Source organism: Oryzias latipes, chromosome 9, assembly GCF_053564925.1.
Source record: "Oryzias latipes strain Hd-rR chromosome 9, Olatipes_Hd-rR_3.1".
In the NCBI taxonomy this organism is placed as follows: domain Eukaryota; kingdom Metazoa; phylum Chordata; class Actinopteri; order Beloniformes; family Adrianichthyidae; genus Oryzias; species Oryzias latipes.
The window spans coordinates 1,720,283-1,742,385 of record NC_136245.1 but is presented as its reverse complement, the minus strand read 5'-3'; the positions used below and the strand labels follow the sequence as shown (position 1 = coordinate 1,742,385).

Here is a 22,103-nt window from a genome sequence, read left to right as displayed (position 1 = left end):
TTGGTTGAGGTTACCACACATGATGTGATCCGTTGTCCTTGACTTAGGAACGTTTTTTCAAGAGGAACATGCTGGGATGTCGCGGTCTAGATGTCCAATCAGTCCTGCATGTGTTCTATGCTCTGTCATTCCGCTCGTCAGCACAGAGGCATGGAGAACACTACAGAAACCCTAGACTGAAGGCTCATGTGGATCCAGATGTTCAGTGGATCCACAGAGCAGTCATCATGCTGCTTCCCGTGCTCCATGTCTGACCCCAGGGCCAAACGAGGAGCCGTGGAGTCCGGCTGGGGTCAGAGGCAGAACTTCACTGTTCAGGGTTACGGCTTTGCCAGATCAGAGCAGGCCTCTGCCAAACCACTGATCCCATCTTAATAAAATTCATTCCATTCCATTCTATCCCATCCAAATCAATTTCACATTTGACGGCATTTGGTTAAAGATCAAGTTATTGATTACATCCCATTCAAAAGTCTCTATTGTTTATGAAAAACAGTTTTCTCTTCATTAGTGACTTCAACTCAACCACACTGTAGCTTTGTGTTTACATTTCCACACATTTCTACATTAAGAACTTAAAATGACTTTGGGGGGGAAATCATTAATTTTTGACTTTATATGTGATGTTCATTTTGAATAATTGGTCATTTTAAAGATAGTAGGGCTTGCCGTTTGTTTTTTCTGCCACTCTAATGTTAGCTTGAACGAGAATGTAAACAAAGGAATGCTGGGAAATTCAGGAGGCTAACTTTGCGTCTAGAGTCCCGCCCACAATGGGCGAATTTCTAACGAGCTCCTGCTGCGCTGCAGAAAATGTGTCTTAAAAAACGACACAGGCTTCTTGACTTTTGCTAAAAATGGCATATTCATAATTAAAAGACCACTGGGAAACTTTTACAATAGAAACCAATCCAGTTGATGTCAGTAATGTGAGCGACAGACGGACACCTGTTGACAGATCTGAGCCCCCCCCCATCCTCCATCAGTGTGACGCTGCACTTTGTGAAGCATTTGAAGCCGATCCAGACGTTTTTCAGAAACCCTGAAGCCCGTCAGCTCTTTTATTTTGGGCGATGTGGCTTTTAGAAATGTCTCTCCCCAAGTTGCCAGATTTTCAGTGCCCCCCTCCAGCTTAGTCAGTGACCCAATCAGAGGAGTTGGAGTCATAGTGCTGAGGGGGGTGGATCTGGGTGTATTTATAGCACATCTACCTCAGAAAGTCCACACAGCTCCTGCAGAACTAATGCGTAAAGCGTGAATGTTCTGTCCGGGTTTGTGTCCGGGACCAGAACCACGTGACTCAGCACTTGACACAGAAAGCAGGTGGGCATCATATATCCTGCAAAGCAAGCTCTTTCTTTTTTCCTCTCTGAATGGGATCCATCTCCGTCTCTGGTTCACTTCCCTGGAGAAAGGAGGAAGCTTTCCATTATTTATGAGCTGTCTGGGCCTCTTTTTCCGTGGTGAGCTGCCTGTGTGGCTCAGCGGAAACACCCAGAAACCTCTGAGCAGATCTGCTCTCCGATGCTCTACGTTGAGCCTGTTTGACCATCATGAGCTGCTTTATCCGTGTGTGGGGGGGCCTTCTTAAACTGGGTCAGACTCTTGGCTGCACCTCCCGGTTTGTCCTGCATCCAGCTGTTTTTCTAGCATCAGCCAAATGACTGACTTTCATGCAAGACTTTTAGCAATAGGCTTTAAAGTTAAGAGCTTTACTTCTCACTCAGACTGCAGATCCAAAAGGCTTCATTTGATTCTGGTTTTGGATCAGAGCAGCTTCTTTTCCTGGATGGATTTCTGTACTACAGACATGCCTGTGCGTTTAAACTCTTTGGCTTTAAAACGTTCATACAGATGCTAAAATGCTCTCATCTGTCATTTCTTTGATCCCTTAAATATTTTTATCTCTTGTCTTTTTGTGTGTGGAGCATTTTTGTATTTGAAAGAGAAAATAAAGATTTCAAAACAGTCTTTAAACGTGGTCCACAAAGGCACCAGTGTGGGTCTGTGGAAGTCATGTGCAGACGCACCACAAACAAACACCGGACTAAACTGACATTCACGGGGAAATGAAAGCTGAAGTGGACACTTATATAGAACTCTCTTTCATTGATCAAACCCCAAAGGGCTTTACCCCCCCCCCCCCCCCACACACACACACACACACTGATGGCGTACACCATTTGTCGTTTGGTCCAAACTTTGGATTGGAACTGATTTAAATGTTCTATTGCTAATTGTTCAAACATATTCAATAGCATGGAATTTGACAGGCTGCATGGTTGTGTAGTGGTCTTTAGAAAAGGTCTGTAGTTTCATGCATAGTTTCACATGCAGACCACTGACAGCACAGTCCAAACCAAAACCAACTAACCACTCGTCAGTTCTGCGATGTGCTGCTGGAGAAGACTTTATGGATCAGAACCAGACATTCAATGAAAACAACAAGGAACGGTTGTCACATTCCAGAATATTGCCTAAAATGAGGTGCTGATTATTCTAGTCACACTGGTCTGCATTTTTTTTGATATCTGAGATGTTTATTGTCTAACGCTCCACAGCCACATTGTGCCTCACAGTTCACCTTCAATTTAATGGATCGTTTTTTGTCTTTAAGGTAAGAGAAAAAAAAAGACGCTGCAAATACGACCTCTAAGATGGAAATCGGAAAATTTATAAACTGCAAGATCAGCACTGGGAAACACACCCACACACGCGCACGCACACACGCTCGCACGCACACACACACACACACACACACGCACACACTCACTAACATGACTGTTTTGGTTTTCAGATGAGCTGAAACACAAACAGACTCAGAAACATTGTCCAGGAGTCAGAAACTGAATGACTGCGTTGTCATTTTCCTCTCTTTCTCTGTGTTATGCTTGACTCTTGAAGATTGGCCCCCCCCACCCCCAATGTTTCCATGGAAACATGAAGCTGGCAGCAAAAACTTTTCCATTTAGCTTCTGGAACCTGCAGAAATGTTTGTCGTATGGAGACAGACAGAAAACATTCTGGTTCCACAGAAGAGCTGCCATCTTGAAACCCTCATCTGCATTTTTCTGAGGAGCACTGAAGCAGGGGGGGTGTGAGCACTGAAGCAGCTCACCCCCCCCCCCCTGCTTCAGTTTAGCTGCAGACCTTGGTCAATAAGATCAAAAGATGCTCATTTTTCTAACTGCGTTACCAGGGAAACGGCCCACATCTTGTTTACTTGCATCCAAAAATTAAAACCTGCAGTCAGAGGTAAGCGTTCAGGCCTGAACGGATGCCTAGTGTTGCCATGGTAACTCACTGAATTGGGAAAATAAAGACGTGAAAAAAAAGAATATATATTTTATCATTATAAAACTGTAACAACAACTCTAAACTGAGCATGTTTGTCCTTCAACCCAGGTGAGTCTGCACCTGTACCTGAACGTATCATTCATCAAACCCTGACTGCAGTTAATACAAGCCATCCAAGTTTCAGAGGCTGCCTGCAGTCCAGACCTCACTTAGTGAAGGGTCATTCCTGCAAATGTGTGTGTGTGTGTGTGTGTGCGTTGTTCAGTTCAGTCCTGTCACTTGAGTGTGTTTGAGTCTCTGTGCCGTCTTGTCTCGGCCTAAAAGGCCTAATTGTTTTGTCCTGACCTCCACATTGGTTAGCTTTGTGTGCAGGCATGTGTGTAAAAGATGAACACACACAGACAGTGTGGGTCTGTGCGCATAGGTCAACAAGGAAGCATTGTTCCTTTTCTCTGCCGCTGCCTTTTGTTGCTGTTCTTTGTGTGTGTGTGTGTGTGTGTGTGTGTGGGAGGGGGGGGGGTCTGGGGGATGAAATGCAAATAGAAAAGTCTGATTCATTATGAAAAATCAGACTAGAACAGATGAGATAAAACTGACTGGTTGCTTTAGGAAAGCAACTTGTAAAATTGTAACAAAGACGTTTTTGCTCATGCTGCAGCACACAGATGGACTCTAATGCTGAATCCCACAGTGGTCCGCTCCCCATCCTTGTCATTCCTGTCATCTTCTCTTCTTTACCTCCTACTACAGAATTGAATGGTTCTAATGTTGCAGCCTGTGGGAGGAGCTACAGCGACTGGTACCATTCATATAGGTTCTTTGGAGTTCAGTTTCGTGTGTGAAACAGATCTAGTTTTTGTGTGTTGCAGTGAGCAGCAGTTTGCAGGATCACCTCAGGCTCCTACCTGCGATGAGTTCAGAGGCTCTGAGATGTCTGTCAGTCGGGTTTCCTGGCTGTGGATCTTTGCTAGTGCTGCTGAAGATCCTCAAACATGTTTTTCAGACATGCAGTGACGGAACAAACAGAGGCCAGAAAAGAAACGTTCACAAGCCGCAGGTCAAAAGATGCCAGAAGGACTTTTGGCTTTTGCTGTCTGGTACCGAAAGTCTGTTTCTTGGCAAAAGAAGACTGCAGATATTGTCACATTGTACTGTCTGGAGGCAGGTCTAGTGAGGTGGAAGGAGGTTTACTAATGACTCTGAGAAGACGATTAAAGCTGCAAATAAACCTGATGAAACATTGTTGTTTCAGGGTGGAGGTGGTGGTGCTTCACCTGAAGCTGAAGCACATCTAAAGCCCTGGGGACTGATGGCTGACAGCCGAGGTGTCGGGAAAAATCGATTCTGCAACATATGGCGATAGTTCATTTGGCGATACTTGCATTGATTAAAAATGCTGCCAGATCGATATTTATTTAATTATTTCTGAGCGTCCTTCAGCGTCTGACTCTGGGTTTCCACTTCACCCTCCTTCCACTAGTGGGCAGCAGAGCACATGGAGCCTCTTAGAGCAGCTCTGTACGCACAAAACCACAAGATCTCACAAGAAGCAGCTTGTGTTCATTGCTAAAAGTTCAGCCAGCCTTGCAGTTTTTGTTAGGAGACAAGTATTACTTAGTCTTAACTTACTGAAAAATAGTTTCGGTGCGGTCTTGGGACGTATCGCGATACGTATCATGAGACGCAGATGACGATGCTTATTGTGTGGCCAGACTGTTGCTGAAGCACACACCTACAGTTTTCTGCTGAACAAGCGTGGTGACAGTTACTCGTCCATGTGAACAGCTGTTGTTGTGCAGCTGAGAACGGCTGAACAGCCATGTTTCGTTTGAAGCACACGTCTGGTCCTGTCATGGTTTATTCTCCGTATCTTATTTGAAGTTTTGGTGCTCACCTTCAGGGACGGTTCGGGAAAAACCGCAGGTGATTTTCTCCACAGGAGCGGTGAAACATGGGCCTTCATGTTCCAGGATCAGTAAAGTGAAGTGAGAACTGCTGCTGCTAAGGATCTGTTTCTTCTGCTTCTGCTTCTCCAGTGGGTTCTGGCCTTTGAGATCTTCATCCCTCTTGTTCTCTTTTTCATCCTCCTGGGTCTGAGGCAGAAGAAACCAGCGATTCCTGTCAAAGAAGGTATGAAGTCAAAGTTGGTTATTTGGGATCTGTATGCTTCAACCCTTTAACTGCCTGCTCTATACCATTTTGAAGGCATCCTTTTCGTTTAATTGGTTGAATGCTGTAAAGCATTCAACCCTTTGTTTTCCTGTTTCTCTTTATTTATTGGTTGAATGCTGTAAAGCATTCAACCCTTTGTTTTCCTGTTTCTCTTTATTTATTATTATCGTATCTTATAGTATCTTCCGCCGTTTTTTGGCGTTTAACTACTTCTACAATTTTTAACCTATTTTAACCATTCTACTATTAAAATGTTCATCTCTTTCATCTTATTTCTGCTATGACTTTTGGTTTTTCAAATCCTTTTACTTTTTAAGATATTCCAGGTTTTCCGGGAATTTTTGCTCCATTGAAATACATGGAGAATTTTTCGTTCAGAAGTTCACAGTTAAACTCCTTCTACAATTTTTCACCTATTTTAACCGTTCGACTATGAAAATGTTCAGCTCTTTCATCTTATTCTAGCTATGACATTTTGGTCCTTCAAATCTTTGAACTTTTCCAGATATTCCCGGATATTCCCAGATTTTCCAATGGTTTTGCTCCATTGGCCACACCTTTGCTTCTTTAAACAATTGTAACTTTAACATTCTTTTGGCTAGAGACACCGTTCAAATATTGAAATGTTCACAAGGTTTTGGACTTCAACATAAAGTTCAAAATTATTATGGGATGGCAACACCACCTACAGTTTGGCGGCCATTTTGTGCCAAAATGTGAGGCAATTTTAAACTTCTTCAAACTTTCACCTATTTTTACCATTCTACTATTACAATGTTCAACCTTTTCAGCTTATTCCTTTCAGCTATGACTTTTGGTCCTTCAAATCCTTGAACTTTTCCAGATATTCCCGGATATTCCCAGATTTTCCAATCTTTTTGCTCCATTGGCCACACCTTTGCTTCTTTAAACAATTGTAACTTTAACATTCTTTTGGCTAGAGACACCGTTCAAATATTGAAATGTTCACAAGGTTTTGGACTTCAACATAAGGTTTAAAAATTATTATGGGATGGCAACACCACCTACAGTTTGGCGGCCATTTTGTGCCAAAATGTGAGGCAATTTTAAACTTCTTCAAACTTTCACCTATTTTTACCATTCTACTATTACAATGTTCAACCCTTTCATCTTATTCCTTTCAGCTATGACTTTTGGTCCTTCAAATCTTTGAACTTTTCCAGATATTCCCGGATATTCCCAGATTTTCCAATCTTTTTGCTCCATTGGCCACACCTTTGCTTCTTTAAACAATTGTAACTTTAACATTCTTTTGGCTAGAGACACCGTTCAAATATTGAAATGTTCACAAGGTTTTGGACTTCAACATAAAGTTCAAAATTATTATGGGATGGCAACACCACCTACAGTTTGGCGGCCATTTTGTGCCAAAATGTGAGGCAATTTTAAACTTCTTCAAACTTTCACGTATTTTAATCCTTCTACTATTACAATGTTCAACCCTTTCAGCTTATTCCTTTCAGCTACGACTTTTAGTCTTTCAAATCTTTGAACTTTTCAAGATATTCCAAGATTTTCCAGGATTTTCCAAGATTTTTGCTTCATTTAAATACATGGAGAATCCTTGAAAACCTTTGTTGCTTTCAAGCATTATAACTTTAACAAGCTTTCAGCTAGAGGCACTGTTCAAACATTGAAATGCTCACAAGGCTTTGGACTTCAACATACGTTTTGAAATTATTATGGGATGGCAACACAACCTACTGTTTGGTGGGCATTTTTTGACAAAATCTGAAGCAAATGTTGCAATAAACTTCATCCATGGCTGGAACTGAGCATATTGAAATTCACTGGATCTGGACATATAAGGAATGTGGGCGTGGTTAGCAAACAAACTTTTTTGCTAAGGACGTCCAAAGGTTTACTTTTTCCGATTTGTCTAAAACTGACGTCGATTGGTTCGTCATCCCCAGGCGACCGAAACATAAAATGGTTGCTATGGAGATAAAATCAATAGGAAAGCCGCCATTTTGGAAAAAGTGGATTTTCTGTCAACTTAGAACATGTAGCTTTTAACAATATGATACTCTCAAACAAAGTGTTTTTTTGAGTCAGTTGATGATGCTGATTCCAATGCTAGCACTTTTAACCATTTTAGCAACATCTTCAAATTTTCAACAGTCCAGTCATTTTTGTATCAACTTAAGCTTTCATGCTTAACTCCTTCTACATTTTTTGACCTATTTTAGCCATTCTACTATTACAATGTTCAACTTTTTCAACTTTTTCCTGCTATGATTTTTTTTTAAATCTTTTAACTTTTAAAGATATTCCGGGATTTCCCAGGATTTTTGCTTCATTAAAATACATAGGAAATCTTTTTTTTAACTTCTTTTACAGTTTTTTACCTACTTTAACCATTCTACTTTTAAAATGTTGAGGTCTTTCAGCTCTGTTCAGCCATTTCTTCAGCAAATTCAGCTTTCATTCAGCATTATAGCATTCAACCCTGCATTTTCTTCTGGAAATGCAGCTCCTTCTAGTTCTTTATTACGCTCATCTTCCGCCGTTTTTCGGCACTTAACTCCTTCTACAGTTTTTAACCGATTTTTACCATTCAACTTTTAAAATGTTCAGCTCTTTCAGCTAATTATTGCTATGACTTTTGGTACTTTTAATCCTTGTACTTTTTAAGATATTCCAGTTTTTCCGGGAATTTTTGCCCTATTAAAATGCATTGGGAAGTTATGGTGCACAAGGTTGCCGAATCGACTCCCAGTTCGGACCCTTAATATTTTTTCTACCATTTTACTTTTAAAATGTTCAAATCTTTCAACTTATTACAGTTATTACTTTTGGCTTTTGAAATACTTCAACTTTTTAAGATATTCCAGGATTTTTGCTCCATTAAAATACACAGGCAATCCTTGTGCCTAACTTCTTTTACAGTTTTTTACCTACTTTAACCATTTTACTTTTAAAATGTTGAGCTCTTTCAACTTATTACAGTGATTACTTTTGGTCATTCAAATCATTGAACTTTTTAAGATATTCCAGGATTTTCCAGGATTTTTTGCTCCATTAAAATACACAGGGAATCCTTGTGCTTAACTTCTTTTACAGGTTTTTACCTACTTTAACCATTGTACTAACCATTCCTTTCCTTCAAATCTTCAAATTTTCAACAATTCAGCCATTTTTTCAACAATTTAGGGCCTTGTTTAACTCCTTTTACAATTTTTGTACCTACACAATTTTTTTACCACCACTTTTGGTCCTTCAAATCCTTTGACCTTTCAAAAGTGAAAATTTTCGTTCGTTTTTTCCACGTAAAAAACGAACTGTGGCATGAAATCGTTTCAACTCAGCTTCTCCCAATAAGACTATATACGACAAGCTTGATTAATAGATACCGGCTGCATTGTGTCGTCACAGAAATGTTAGCTCAATGGCTTAGAAAGTGGTCTTACAATACTGAGGTTCTCAGTTCGAATCCAGCATCTGACTTTTTCTGCATGTTTTTTTACCTTGCCTTTCTTGATGAAATTCAGTTCCACTAACTCAATTATATTTCGTTACATGGAAGAAATTTCTTTGAGGTGGGGTTACTCATAAGCTTTGACGTTTCAATGTATGTTAGAAAAAACAGTGGGAGCAAATCTAAGTTAGTTTTGATGTATTTTTTATTTTCCTCCTCGTAGCTGGAAGCTGCAGTTCAAACATGTGCTTCAGCCATTTTGTGAACAAGCGTCGCCCACGGCCGCTAAGGCTCATGGGAAGTGTTGATTCCCAAACCATGAGTTAGGTGGCTGTTACGAGAATTGACTATCATGTTGTTACGCCACACGTTAGTTGTTCAAAGACAATAAAATGCTGTGTCATCCAGCTATCTAGCTGATGATCAGCACAGCTCTCAATTATACATGGATGAGTATGCTAAGATTCATGACCCATGCAAAGTTGAGAGAATTAGTCATGAGGTTGAACATAAGACAGAATGCCCCTTTCTGGAGGAAGTGACCGTACTTTCACTGTTAAATTCTTAGTGCTTTGGAATATTACATCAAAGTTTGAAATCATTATGGGATGGAAACTGCATGGCAGCCATTTTGTGTTTTTCAAATTTGAAACTGTAGTTTCTTTCAACCAATATAACTTCCACATACTTGTAGGTAGAGACACAGTTCAAACATTGAAATGTTCGCAAGGCTTTGGACTTCAATATAAGGCTCAAAACTATTATGGGATGGCAACACCACCTAGAGTTTGGTGGCCATTTTGTGCCAAAATGTGAGGCAATTTTATACTTCTTCAAACTTTCACCTATTTTAATCATTCTACTATTACAATGTTCAACCCTGTCAGCTTATTCCTTTCAGCTACTACTTTTGGTCTTTCAAATCTTTGAACTTTTCAAGATATTCCAGGATTTTCCAGGATTTTTGCTCCATTAAATTACATAGGGAATTCTTGTGCTTAACCTCTTTTACAGGTTTTCACCTATTTTAACCATTTTACTTCTAAAATTTTGAGCTCTTTCAGCTCATTATTGCTATGACTTTTGGTCATTCAAATCATTGAACTTTTTAAGATATTCCAGGATTTTCCAGGAATTTTGCTCCATTTAAACACAAGGATGATCCTTGAAAACCTTTTTTGTTTTAACCATTGTAACTTCAACATGCTTTCAGCTAGAGACACCGTTCAAACATTGAAATGTTCACAAGGCTTTGGACTTCAAAATGAGGCTCAAAACTATTATGGGATGGCAACACCACCTAGAGTTTGGTGGCCATTTTGTGCCAAAATGTGAGGCAATTTTAAACTTCTTCAAACTTTCACCTATTTTAATCATTCTACTATTACAATGTTCAACCGTGTCAGCTTATTCCTTTCAGCTACTACTTTTGGTCTTTCAAATCTTTGAACTTTTCAAGATATTCCAGGATTTTCCAGGATTTTTGCTCCATTAAATTACATAGGGAATTCTTGTGCTTAACCTCTTTTACAGGTTTTCACCTATTTTAACCATTTTACTTCTAAAATTTTGAGCTCTTTCAGCTCATTATTGCTATGACTTTTGGTCATTCAAATCATTGAACTTTTTAAGATTTTCCAGGATTTTTGCTCCATTAAATTACATAGGGAATTCTTGTGCTTAACCTCTTTTACAGGTTTTCACCTATTTTAACCATTTTACTTCTAAAATTTTGAGCTCCTTCAGCTCAGTTCAGCCATTCCTTTTACAAATTAAGTTTTCTTTCAGCAATACAGCATTCAACCCTGCATTTTCTTCTGGAAATGCAGCTCCTTCTAGTTGGTTGAATGCTGTAAAGCATTCAACCCTTTGTTTTCCTGTTTCTCTTTATTTATTATTATCGTATCTTATAGTATCTTCCGCCGTTTTTTGGCGTTTAACTACTTCTACAATTTTTAACCTATTTTAACCATTCTACTATTAAAATGTTCATCTCTTTCATCTTATTTCTGCTATGACTTTTGGTTTTTCAAATCCTTTTACTTTTTAAGATATTCCAGGTTTTCCGGGAATTTTTGCTCCATTGAAATACATGGAGAATTTTTCGTTCAGAAGTTCACAGTTAAACTCCTTCTACAATTTTTCACCTATTTTAACCGTTCGACTATGAAAATGTTCAGCTCTTTCATCTTATTCTAGCTATGACATTTTGGTCCTTCAAATCTTTGAACTTTTCCAGATATTCCCGGATATTCCCAGATTTTCCAATGTTTTTGCTCCATTGGCCACACCTTTGCTTCTTTAAACAATTGTAACTTTAACATTCTTTTGGCTAGAGACACCGTTCAAATATTGAAATGTTCACAAGGTTTTGGACTTCAACATAAGGTTCAAAATTATTATGGGATGGCAACACCACCTACAGTTTGGCGGCCATTTTGTGCCAAAATGTGAGGCAATTTTAAACTTCTTCAAACTTTCACCTATTTTTACCATTCTACTATTACAATGTTCAACCTTTTCAGCTTATTCCTTTCAGCTATGACTTTTGGTCCTTCAAATCCTTGAACTTTTCCAGATATTCCCGGATATTCCCAGATTTTCCAATCTTTTTGCTCCATTGGCCACACCTTTGCTTCTTTAAACAATTGTAACTTTAACATTCTTTTGGCTAGAGACACCGTTCAAATATTGAAATTTTCACAAGGTTTTGGACTTCAACACAAGGCTCAAAATTATTATGGGATGGCAACACCACCTACAGTTTGGCGGCCATTTTGTGCCAAAATGTGAGGCAATTTTAAACTTCTTCAAACTTTCACGTATTTTAATCCTTCTACTATTACAATGTTCAACCCTTTCAGCTTATTCCTTTCAGCTACGACTTTTAGTCTTTCAAATGTTTGAACTTTTCAAGATATTCCAAGATTTTCCAGGATTTTCCAAGATTTTTGCTTCATTTAAATACATGGAGAATCCTTGAAAACCTTTGTTGCTTTCAAGCATTATAACTTTAACATGCTTTCAGCTAGAGGCACCGTTCAAACATTGAAATGCTCACAAGGCTTTGGACTTCAACATACGTTTTGAAATTATTATGGGATGGCAACACAACCTACTGTTTGGTGGGCATTTTTTGACAAAATCTGAAGCAAATGTTGCAATAAACTTCATCCATGGCTGGAACTGAACATATTGAAATTCACTGGATCTGGACATATAAGGAATGTGGGCGTGGTTAGCAAACAAAGCTCGTTGCTAAGGACGTCCAAAAGTTTACTTTTTCCGATTCATCTGAAACTGACGCTGATTTGTTCCTCATCTCCAGGCGACCCAAACTTTAAATGGTTGCTATGGAGATAAAATCAATAGAAAAGCCGCCATTTTGAAAAGAGTGGATTTTCTATCAACTTAGAACATGTAGCTTTTACCAATATAATACTCTCAAACAACGTGTTTTTTGGAGTCAGTTGATGATGCTGATTCCAATGCTAGTACTTTTAGCCATTTTAGCAACATCTTCAAATTTTCAACAATTCAGCCATTTTTTCTACAATTTCAGCTTTCATGCTTAAGTCCTACAAATTTTGACCTATTTCAGCCATTCTACTATTACAATGTTCAACTTTTTCAGCTTATTCCTGCTAGGACTTTTGCACCTTTAACTTTTCATGGTTCTTCCAGTACAGTTCAGCCATTTCTTCAGCTAATTCAGCTTTCATTCAGCAGTACAGCATTCAACCCTGCATTTTCTTCTGGAAATGCAGCTCCTTCTAGTGTTACATTTGTTTTCCTCTTATGCTATCTTCTGCCGTTTTTCGGCACTTAACTCCTTCTACAATTTTTAACCTATTTTAACCGTTCAACTTTTAAAATGTTCAGCTCTTTCATCTTATTACTGCTATGACTTTTGGCTTTTCAAATCATTGTACTTTTTAAGATATTTTAGGATATTTCAGGATTTTTTGCTTCATTAAAATACATTGAAAATCCTAGCCCCGCCCACGGCCTCTACGGCTCATGGGAAGTGTTGATTCCCACACCATGAGTTAGGTGGCTGTTACGAGAAGTGACTATCATGTTGTCACACCATACATGTTAGTGGTTAAATGACAAAATAATGATGAGTCATTCAGCTAGCTAGCTGATGATCCATATATCACATTCATTATACATGGATGAATGTGCTAACATTTGTGGCACATGCATAGTTGAGAGAACTAATCTTGAAGCTCAGCATTTGCCAGAATGTCCTCTGCTGCAGGACGTGCCTCCACTTTTACTGTCAATTGATCAGTGCTTTGGATTACAACATCAAGGTTTGAAGTCATTATGGGATGAAGACTGTTTGGCAGCCATTTTGTGTTTTTCAAATCTGAAGCCTTTGTTTCTTTAAACAAATATAACTTCAACATACTTGTAGCTAGAGACACCGTTCAAACATTAAAATGATCACAAGGCTTTGGACTATAAAATACGTTCAGAAATCATTATGGGATGTCGACACAAACTACTGTTTGGTGGCCATTTTTTGACAAAATCTGAAGCAAATGTTGCAATAAACTTCATCCATGGCTGGTACTGAACATATTGAAATTCACTGGATCTGGACATATAAGGAATGTGGGCGTGGTTAGCAAACAAAGTTCGTTGCTAAGGACGTCCAAAGGTTTACTTTTTCCGATTTGTCTGAAACTGACGTCGATTGGTTCGTCATCCCCCGGTTACCCAAACATAAAATGGTTGCTATGGAGATAAAATCAATAGAAAAGCCGCCATTTTGAAAAAAGTGGATTTTTTATCAACCTTGAACATGTAGCTTTTACCAATATGATACTCTCAAACAATGTGTTTTTTGAGTCAGTTGATGATGCTGATTCCAATGCTAGCACTTTTAGCCATTTTAGCAACATCTTTAAATTTTCAACAGTTCAGACATTTTTTCATTAACTTAAGCTTTCATGCTTAACTCCTTCTACATTTTTGACCTATTTTAGCCATTCTACTATTACAATGTTTAACTTTTTCAGCTTATTCTTTCTATGACTTTTGATCCTTTAGTTTTTCAAGATTTTCAAGCAAAGTTCAGCCATTTCTTCAACAAATTCAGCTTTCATTCAGCAGTACAGCATTCAACCCTGCATTTTCTTCTGGAAATGCAGCTCCTTCTAGTGTTACATTTGTTTTCCTCTTATGCTATCTTCCGCCGTTTTTCGGCACTTAACTCCTCCTACAATTTTTAACCTATTTGAACCGTTCAACTTTTAAAATGTTCAGCTCTTTTATCTTATTACTGCTATGACTTTTGGTTTTTCAAATCCTTGTACTTTTTAAGATATTTTAGGATATTTCAGGATTTTTTGCTTCATTGAAATACATTGAAAAAAAATCCTTGCAAACCTTTGTTTCTTTCAACCATTATAACTTCAACATACTTGTAGCTAGAGACACCGTTCAAACATTAAAATGATCACAAGGCTTTGGACTATAAAATACGTTTAGAAATCATTATGGGATGTCGACACAAACTACTGTTTGGTGGCCATTTTATGACAAAATCTGAAGCAAATATTGCAATAAACTTCATCCATGGCTGGAACTGAACATATTGAAATTCACTGGATCTGGACATATATGGAATGTGGGCGTGGTTAGCAAACAAACTTCGTTGCTAAGGACGTCCAAAGGTTTACTTTTTCCGATTTGTCTGAAACTGACGTCAATCTGTTCGTCATCCCCAGGCGACCCAAACATAAAATGGTTGCTATGGAGATAAAATTAATAGAAAAGCCGCCATTTTGAAAAAAGTGGATTTTTCCCTCAACTTAGAACATGTAGCTTTTACCAAGATGACACTCTTAAACAATGTGGTTTTTTGAGTCAGTTGATGATGCTGATGCTAGCACTTTTAGCCATTTTAGCATCATCTTCAAATTTTCAACAGTACATCCATTTTTTCCACAATTCCAGCTTTCATGCTCAACTCTTTCTACAAACTTTGACCTATTTTAGCCATTCTACTATTACAAAGTTCAACTTTTTCATCTTATTCCTGGTAGGACTTTTGCACCTTTAACCTTTCAAGGTTTTTCCAGTACAGTTAAGCCATTTATTCAGCTAATTCAGCTTTCATTCAGCAATACAGCATTCAACCCTGCATTTTCTTCTGGAAATGCAGCTCCTTCTAGTTATTATTGGTTGAATGCTGTAAAGCATTCAACCCTTTGTTTTCCTGTTTCTCTTTATTTATTGGTTGAATGCTGTAAAGCATTCAACCCTTTGTTTTCCTGTTTCTCTTTATTTATTCTTTATTACGCTCATCTTCCGCCGTTTTTCGGCACTTAACTCCTTCTACAGTTTTTAACCGATTTTTACCATTCAACTTTTAAAATGTTCAGCTCTTTCAGCTAATTATTGCTATGACTTTTGGTACTTTTAATCCTTGTACTTTTTAAGATATTCCAGTTTTTCCGGGAATTTTTGCCCTATTAAAATGCATTGGGAAGTTATGGTGCACAAGGTTGCCGAATCGACTCCCAGTTCGGACCCTTAATATTTTTTCTACCATTTTACTTTTAAAATGTTCAAATCTTTCAACTTATTACAGTTATTACTTTTGGCTTTTGAAATACTTCAACTTTTTAAGATATTCCAGGATTTTTGCTCCATTAAAATACACAGGCAATCCTTGTGCCTAACTTCTTTTACAGTTTTTTACCTACTTTAACCATTTTACTTTTAAAATGTTGAGCTCTTTCAACTTATTACAGTGATTACTTTTGGTCATTCAAATCATTGAACTTTTTAAGATATTCCAGGATTTTCCAGGATTTTTTGCTCCATTAAAATACACAGGGAATCCTTGTGCTTAACTTCTTTTACAGGTTTTTACCTACTTTAACCATTGTACTAACCATTCCTTTCCTTCAAATCTTCAAATTTTCAACAATTCAGCCATTTTTTCAACAATTTAGGGCCTTGTTTAACTCCTTTTACAATTTTTGTACCTACACAATTTTTTTACCACCACTTTTGGTCCTTCAAATCCTTTGACCTTTCAAAAGTGAAAATTTTCGTTCGTTTTTTCCACGTAAAAAACGAACTGTGGCATGAAATCGTTTCAACTCAGCTTCTCCCAATAAGACTATATACGACAAGCTTGATTAATAGATACCGGCTGCATTGTGTCGTCACAGAAATGTTAGCTCAATGGCTTAGAAAGTGGTCTTACAATACTGAGGTTCTCAGTTCGAATCCAGCATCTGACTTTTTCTGCATGTTTTTTTACCTTGCCTTTCTTGATGAAATTCAGTTCCACTAACTCAATTATATTTCGTTACATGGAAGAAATTTCTTTGAGGTGGGGTTACTCATAAGCTTTGACGTTTCAATGTATGTTAGAAAAAACAGTGGGAGCAAATCTAAGTTAGTTTTGATGTATTTTTTATTTTCCTCCTCGTAGCTGGAAGCTGCAGTTCAAACATGTGCTTCAGCCATTTTGTGAACAAGCGTCGCCCACGGCCGCTAAGGCTCATGGGAAGTGTTGATTCCCAAACCATGAGTTAGGTGGCTGTTACGAGAATTGACTATCATGTTGTTACGCCACACGTTAGTTGTTCAAAGACAATAAAATGCTGTGTCATCCAGCTATCTAGCTGATGATCAGCACAGCTCTCAATTATACATGGATGAGTATGCTAAGATTCATGACCCATGCAAAGTTGAGAGAATTAGTCATGAGGTTGAACATAAGACAGAATGCCCCTTTCTGGAGGAAGTGACCGTACTTTCACTGTCAAATTCTTAGTGCTTTGGAATATTACATCAAAGTTTGAAATCATTATGGGATGGAAACTGCATGGCAGCCATTTTGTGTTTTTCAAATTTGAAACTGTAGTTTCTTTCAACCAATATAACTTCCACATACTTGTAGGTAGAGACACAGTTCAAACATTGAAATGTTCGCAAGGCTTTGGACTTCAATATAAGGCTCAAAACTATTATGGGATGGCAACACCACCTAGAGTTTGGTGGCCATTTTGTGCCAAAATGTGAGGCAATTTTATACTTCTTCAAACTTTCACCTATTTTAATCATTCTACTATTACAATGTTCAACCCTGTCAGCTTATTCCTTTCAGCTACTACTTTTGGTCTTTCAAATCTTTGAACTTTTCAAGATATTCCAGGATTTTCCAGGATTTTTGCTCCATTAAATTACATAGGGAATTCTTGTGCTTAACCTCTTTTACAGGTTTTCACCTATTTTAACCATTTTACTTCTAAAATTTTGAGCTCTTTCAGCTCATTATTGCTATGACTTTTGGTCATTCAAATCATTGAACTTTTTAAGATATTCCAGGATTTTCCAGGAATTTTGCTCCATTTAAACACAAGGATGATCCTTGAAAACCTTTTTTGTTTTAACCATTGTAACTTCAACATGCTTTCAGCTAGAGACACCGTTCAAACATTGAAATGTTCACAAGGCTTTGGACTTCAAAATGAGGCTCAAAACTATTATGGGATGGCAACACCACCTAGAGTTTGGTGGCCATTTTGTGCCAAAATGTGAGGCAATTTTAAACTTCTTCAAACTTTCACCTATTTTAATCATTCTACTATTACAATGTTCAACCGTGTCAGCTTATTCCTTTCAGCTACTACTTTTGGTCTTTCAAATCTTTGAACTTTTCAAGATATTCCAGGATTTTCCAGGATTTTTGCTCCATTAAATTACATAGGGAATTCTTGTGCTTAACCTCTTTTACAGGTTTTCACCTATTTTAACCATTTTACTTCTAAAATTTTGAGCTCTTTCAGCTCATTATTGCTATGACTTTTGGTCATTCAAATCATTGAACTTTTTAAGATTTTCCAGGATTTTTGCTCCATTAAATTACATAGGGAATTCTTGTGCTTAACCTCTTTTACAGGTTTTCACCTATTTTAACCATTTTACTTCTAAAATTTTGAGCTCCTTCAGCTCAGTTCAGCCATTCCTTTTACAAATTAAGTTTTCTTTCAGCAATACAGCATTCAACCCTGCATTTTCTTCTGGAAATGCAGCTCCTTCTAGTGTTACATTTGTTTTCCTCTTATGCTATCTTCCGCCGTTTTTCGGCACTTAACTCCTCCTACAATTTTTAACCTATTTGAACCGTTCAACTTTTAAAATGTTCAGCTCTTTCATCTTATTACTGCTATGACTTTTGGTTTTTCAAATCCTTGTACTTTTTAAGATATTTTAGGATATTTCAGGATTTTTTGCTTCATTGAAATACATTGAAAAAAAATCCTTGCAAACCTTTGTTTCTTTCAACCAATATAACTTTAACATACTTGTAGCTAGAGACACCGTTCAAACATTAAAATGATCACAAGGCTTTGGACTATAAAATACGTTTAGAAATCATTATGGGATGTCGACACAAACTACTGTTTGGTGGCCATTTTATGACAAAATCTGAAGCAAATATTGCAATAAACTTCATCCATGGCTGGAACTGAACATATTGAAATTCACTGGATCTGGACATATATGGAATGTGGGCGTGGTTAGCAAACAAACTTCGTTGCTAAGGACGTCCAAAGGTTTACTTTTTCCGATTTGTCTGAAACTGACGTCAATCTGTTCGTCATCCCCAAGCGACCCAAACATAAAATGGTTGCTATGGAGATAAAATTAATAGAAAAGCCGCCATTTTGAAAAAAGTGGATTTTTCCTTCAACTTAGAACATGTAGCTTTTACCAACATGACACTCTTAAACAATGTGTTTTTTTGAGTCAGTTGATGATGCTGATTCCAATGCTAGCCCTTTTAGCCATTTTAGCATCATCTTCAAATTTTCAACAGTACATCCATTTTTTCAACAATTTCAGCTTTCACGCTTAACTCCTTCTACAATGTTTGACCTATTTTAGACATTATACTTTTACAATGTTCAGCTTTTTCATCATATTTCTGCTTTCATTCAGCAATACAGCATTCAACCCTGCATTTTCTTCTGGAAATGCAGCTCCTTCTAGTTGGTTGAATGCTGTAAAGCATTCAACCCTTTGTTTTCCTGTTTCTCTTTATTTATTATTTATACTATCTTCCGCCGTTTTTTGACACTTAACTCCTTCCACAATTTTTAACCGATTTTTACCATTCAACTTTTAAAATGTTCAGCTCTTTCAGCTCATTATTGCTATGACTTTTGGTACTTCTACTCCTTGTACTTTTTAAGATATTCCAGTTTTTCCGGGAATTTTTGCCCTATTAAAATGCATTGGGAAGTTATGATGCACAAGGCGCCCGGTTCGACACCCGGTTCGGACGCTTCAAATTTTTTTACCATTTTACTTTTAAAATGTTCAACTCTTTCAACTTATTACAGTTATTACTTTTGGTCATTCAAATCATTGAACTTTTTAAGATATTCCAGGATTTTCCAGGATTTTTTGCTCCATTAAAATACATAGAGAATCCTTGTGCTAAACTTCTTTTACAGGTTTTTACTTATTTTAACCATTGTATGAAACAGTTCAGCTCATTCCTTTCCTTCAAATCTTCAAATTTTCATTAATTCAGCCATTTTTTAATAATGTCATGCCTTGTTTAACTCCTTTTACAATTTTTTTACCTCCAAAATCTTTTTTTACCACCACTTTTGGACCTTCAAATCCTGTGACTTTTCAAAAGTGAAGGCTCATGGGAAAGTGTTGATTCCCAAACCATGAGTTAGGTGGCTGTTACGAGAAGTGACTATGATGTTTTTGCACCACATAAGTTAGTGGTTCAATGAAATATAATGCTGTATCATTCAGCTAGCTAGCTGATGATCAATATATCTCTCCATTATAAATGGATGTGTGTGCAAAAACTAATGACACATGCATAGTTTAGAGATTTGATCTTGAAGCTTTTGCCACAATGTCTCCTGTTGCATGATGTGGCTCCACTTTTACTGTCAAATGATTAGTGCTTTGGATTATAACATCAACGTTTGAAGGCATTATGGGATGGAGACTGTTTGGCAGCCATTTTGTGTTTTTCAAATCTGAAAGCCTTTGTTTCTTTAAACGAATATAACTTCAAAATACTCCGTGAATTTTTGCCCTATTAAAATACATTGGAAAGTTATGGTGCAAGAGGTACCCGGTTCGACACCCGGTTCGGACGCTTGAAATTTTTTTACCATTCAACTAATAACATTTTTAACTCTTTCAACTTATTACAGTTATTACTTTTGGACCTTCAAATCATTGATTTTTTTAAGATATTCCAGGATTTTCCAGGATTTTTGCTCCATTAAAATACATAGGGAATTCTTGTGCTTAACCTTTTTTACAGGTTTTCACCTTTTTTAACCATTTTACTTTTAAAATGTTGAGCTTTTTCAGCTCAGTTCAGCAATTTCTTTTACAAATTAAGCTTTCTTTCAGCAATACAGCATTCAACCCTGCATTTTCTTCTGGAAATGCAGCTCCTTCTAGTTGGTTGAATGCTGTAAAGCATTCAACCCTTTGTTTTCCTGTTTCTCTTTATTTATTATTATTATTATAGTATCTTCCGCCGTTTTTTGGCGTTTAACTCCTTCTACAATTTTTAACCTATTTTAACCATTCTACTTTTAAAATTTTCAGCTCTTTTACCTTTTTTCTGCTATGACTTTTGGTTTTTCAAATCCTTTTACTTTTTAAGATATTCCAGGTTTTCCGGGAATTTTTGCTCCATTGAAATACATGGAGAATTTTTTGTTCAGAAGTTCACAGTTAAACTCCTTCTACAATTTTTCACCTATTTTAACCGTTCGACTATGAAAATGTTCAGCTCTTTCATCTTATTCTAGCTATGACATTTTGGTCATTCAAATCCCTGAACTTTTCCATTTATTCCCGGATATTCCTGGATTTTCCAATCTTTTTGCTCCATTGGCCACACCTTTGCTTCTTTAAACAATTGTAACTTTAACATTCTTTTGGCTAGAGACACCGTTCAAATATTGAAATGTTCACAAGGTTTTGGACTTCAACATAAGGTTGAAAAATTATTATGGGATGGCAACACCACCTACAGTTTGGCGGCCATTTTGTGCCAAAATGTGAGGGAATTTTAAACTTCTTCAAACTTTCACCTATTTTTACCATTCTACTATTACAATGTTCAACCCTTTCATCTTATTCCTTTCAGCTATGACTTTTGGTCCTTCAAATCTTTGAACTTTTCCAGATATTCCCGGATATTCCCAGATTTTCCAATGTTTTTGCTCCATTGGCCACACCTTTGCTTCTTTAAACAATTGTAACTTTAACATTCTTTTGGCTAGAGACACCGTTCAAATATTGAAATGTTCACAAGGTTTTGGACTTCAACATAAAGTTCAAAATTATTATGGGATGGCAACACCACCTACAGTTTGGCAGCCATTTTGTGCCAAAATGTGAGGCAATTTTAAACTTCTTCAAACTTTCACGTATTTTAATCCTTCTACTATTACAATGTTCAACCCTTTCAGCTTATTCCTTTCAGCTACGACTTTTAGTCTTTCAAATCTTTGAACTTTTCAAGATATTCCAAGATTTTCCAGGATTTTCCAAGATTTTTGCTTCATTTAAATACATGGAGAATCCTTGAAAACCTTTGTTGCTTTCAAGCATTATAACTTTAACAAGCTTTCAGCTAGAGGCACCGTTCAAACATTGAAATGCTCACAAGGCTTTGGACTTCAACATACGTTTTGAAATTATTATGGGATGGCAACACAACCTACTGTTTGGTGGGCATTTTTTGACAAAATCTGAAGCAAATGTTGCAATAAACTTCATCCATGGCTGGAACTGAACATATTGAAATTCACTGGATCTGGACATATAAGGAATGTGGGCGTGGTTAGCAAACAAACTTCGTTGCTAAGGACGTCCAAAGGTTTACTTTTTCCGATTTGTCTGAAACTGACGTCGATTTGTTCGTCATCCCCAGGCGACCGAAACATAAAATGGTTGCTATGGAGATAAAATCAATAGGAAAGCCGCCATTTTGGAAAAAGTGGATTTTCTGTCAACTTAGAACATGTAGCTTTTAACAATATGATACTCTCAAACAAAGTGCTTTTTTGAGTCAGTTGATGATGCTGATTCCAATGCTAGCACTTTTAACCATTTTAGCAACATCTTCAAATTTTCAACAGTCCAGTCATTTTTGTATCAA

General features: G+C 37.3%; 1 protein-coding gene across 2 annotated transcripts in view; it reads left to right on the top strand.

Moving 5' to 3' along the window:
- Window positions 1-22,103, top strand: part of abca2 (ATP-binding cassette, sub-family A (ABC1), member 2) — a 90,951-nt gene that overhangs the window by 1,489 nt on the left and 67,359 nt on the right. For both annotated transcript variants that reach the window (XM_023958878.2, XM_023958876.2), the window contains exon 2: window positions 5,334-5,427. In XM_023958878.2, coding sequence (XP_023814646.1) covers window positions 5,334-5,427 — 94 coding nt within the window. The remainder of the gene's footprint in view (window positions 1-5,333; window positions 5,428-22,103) is intronic.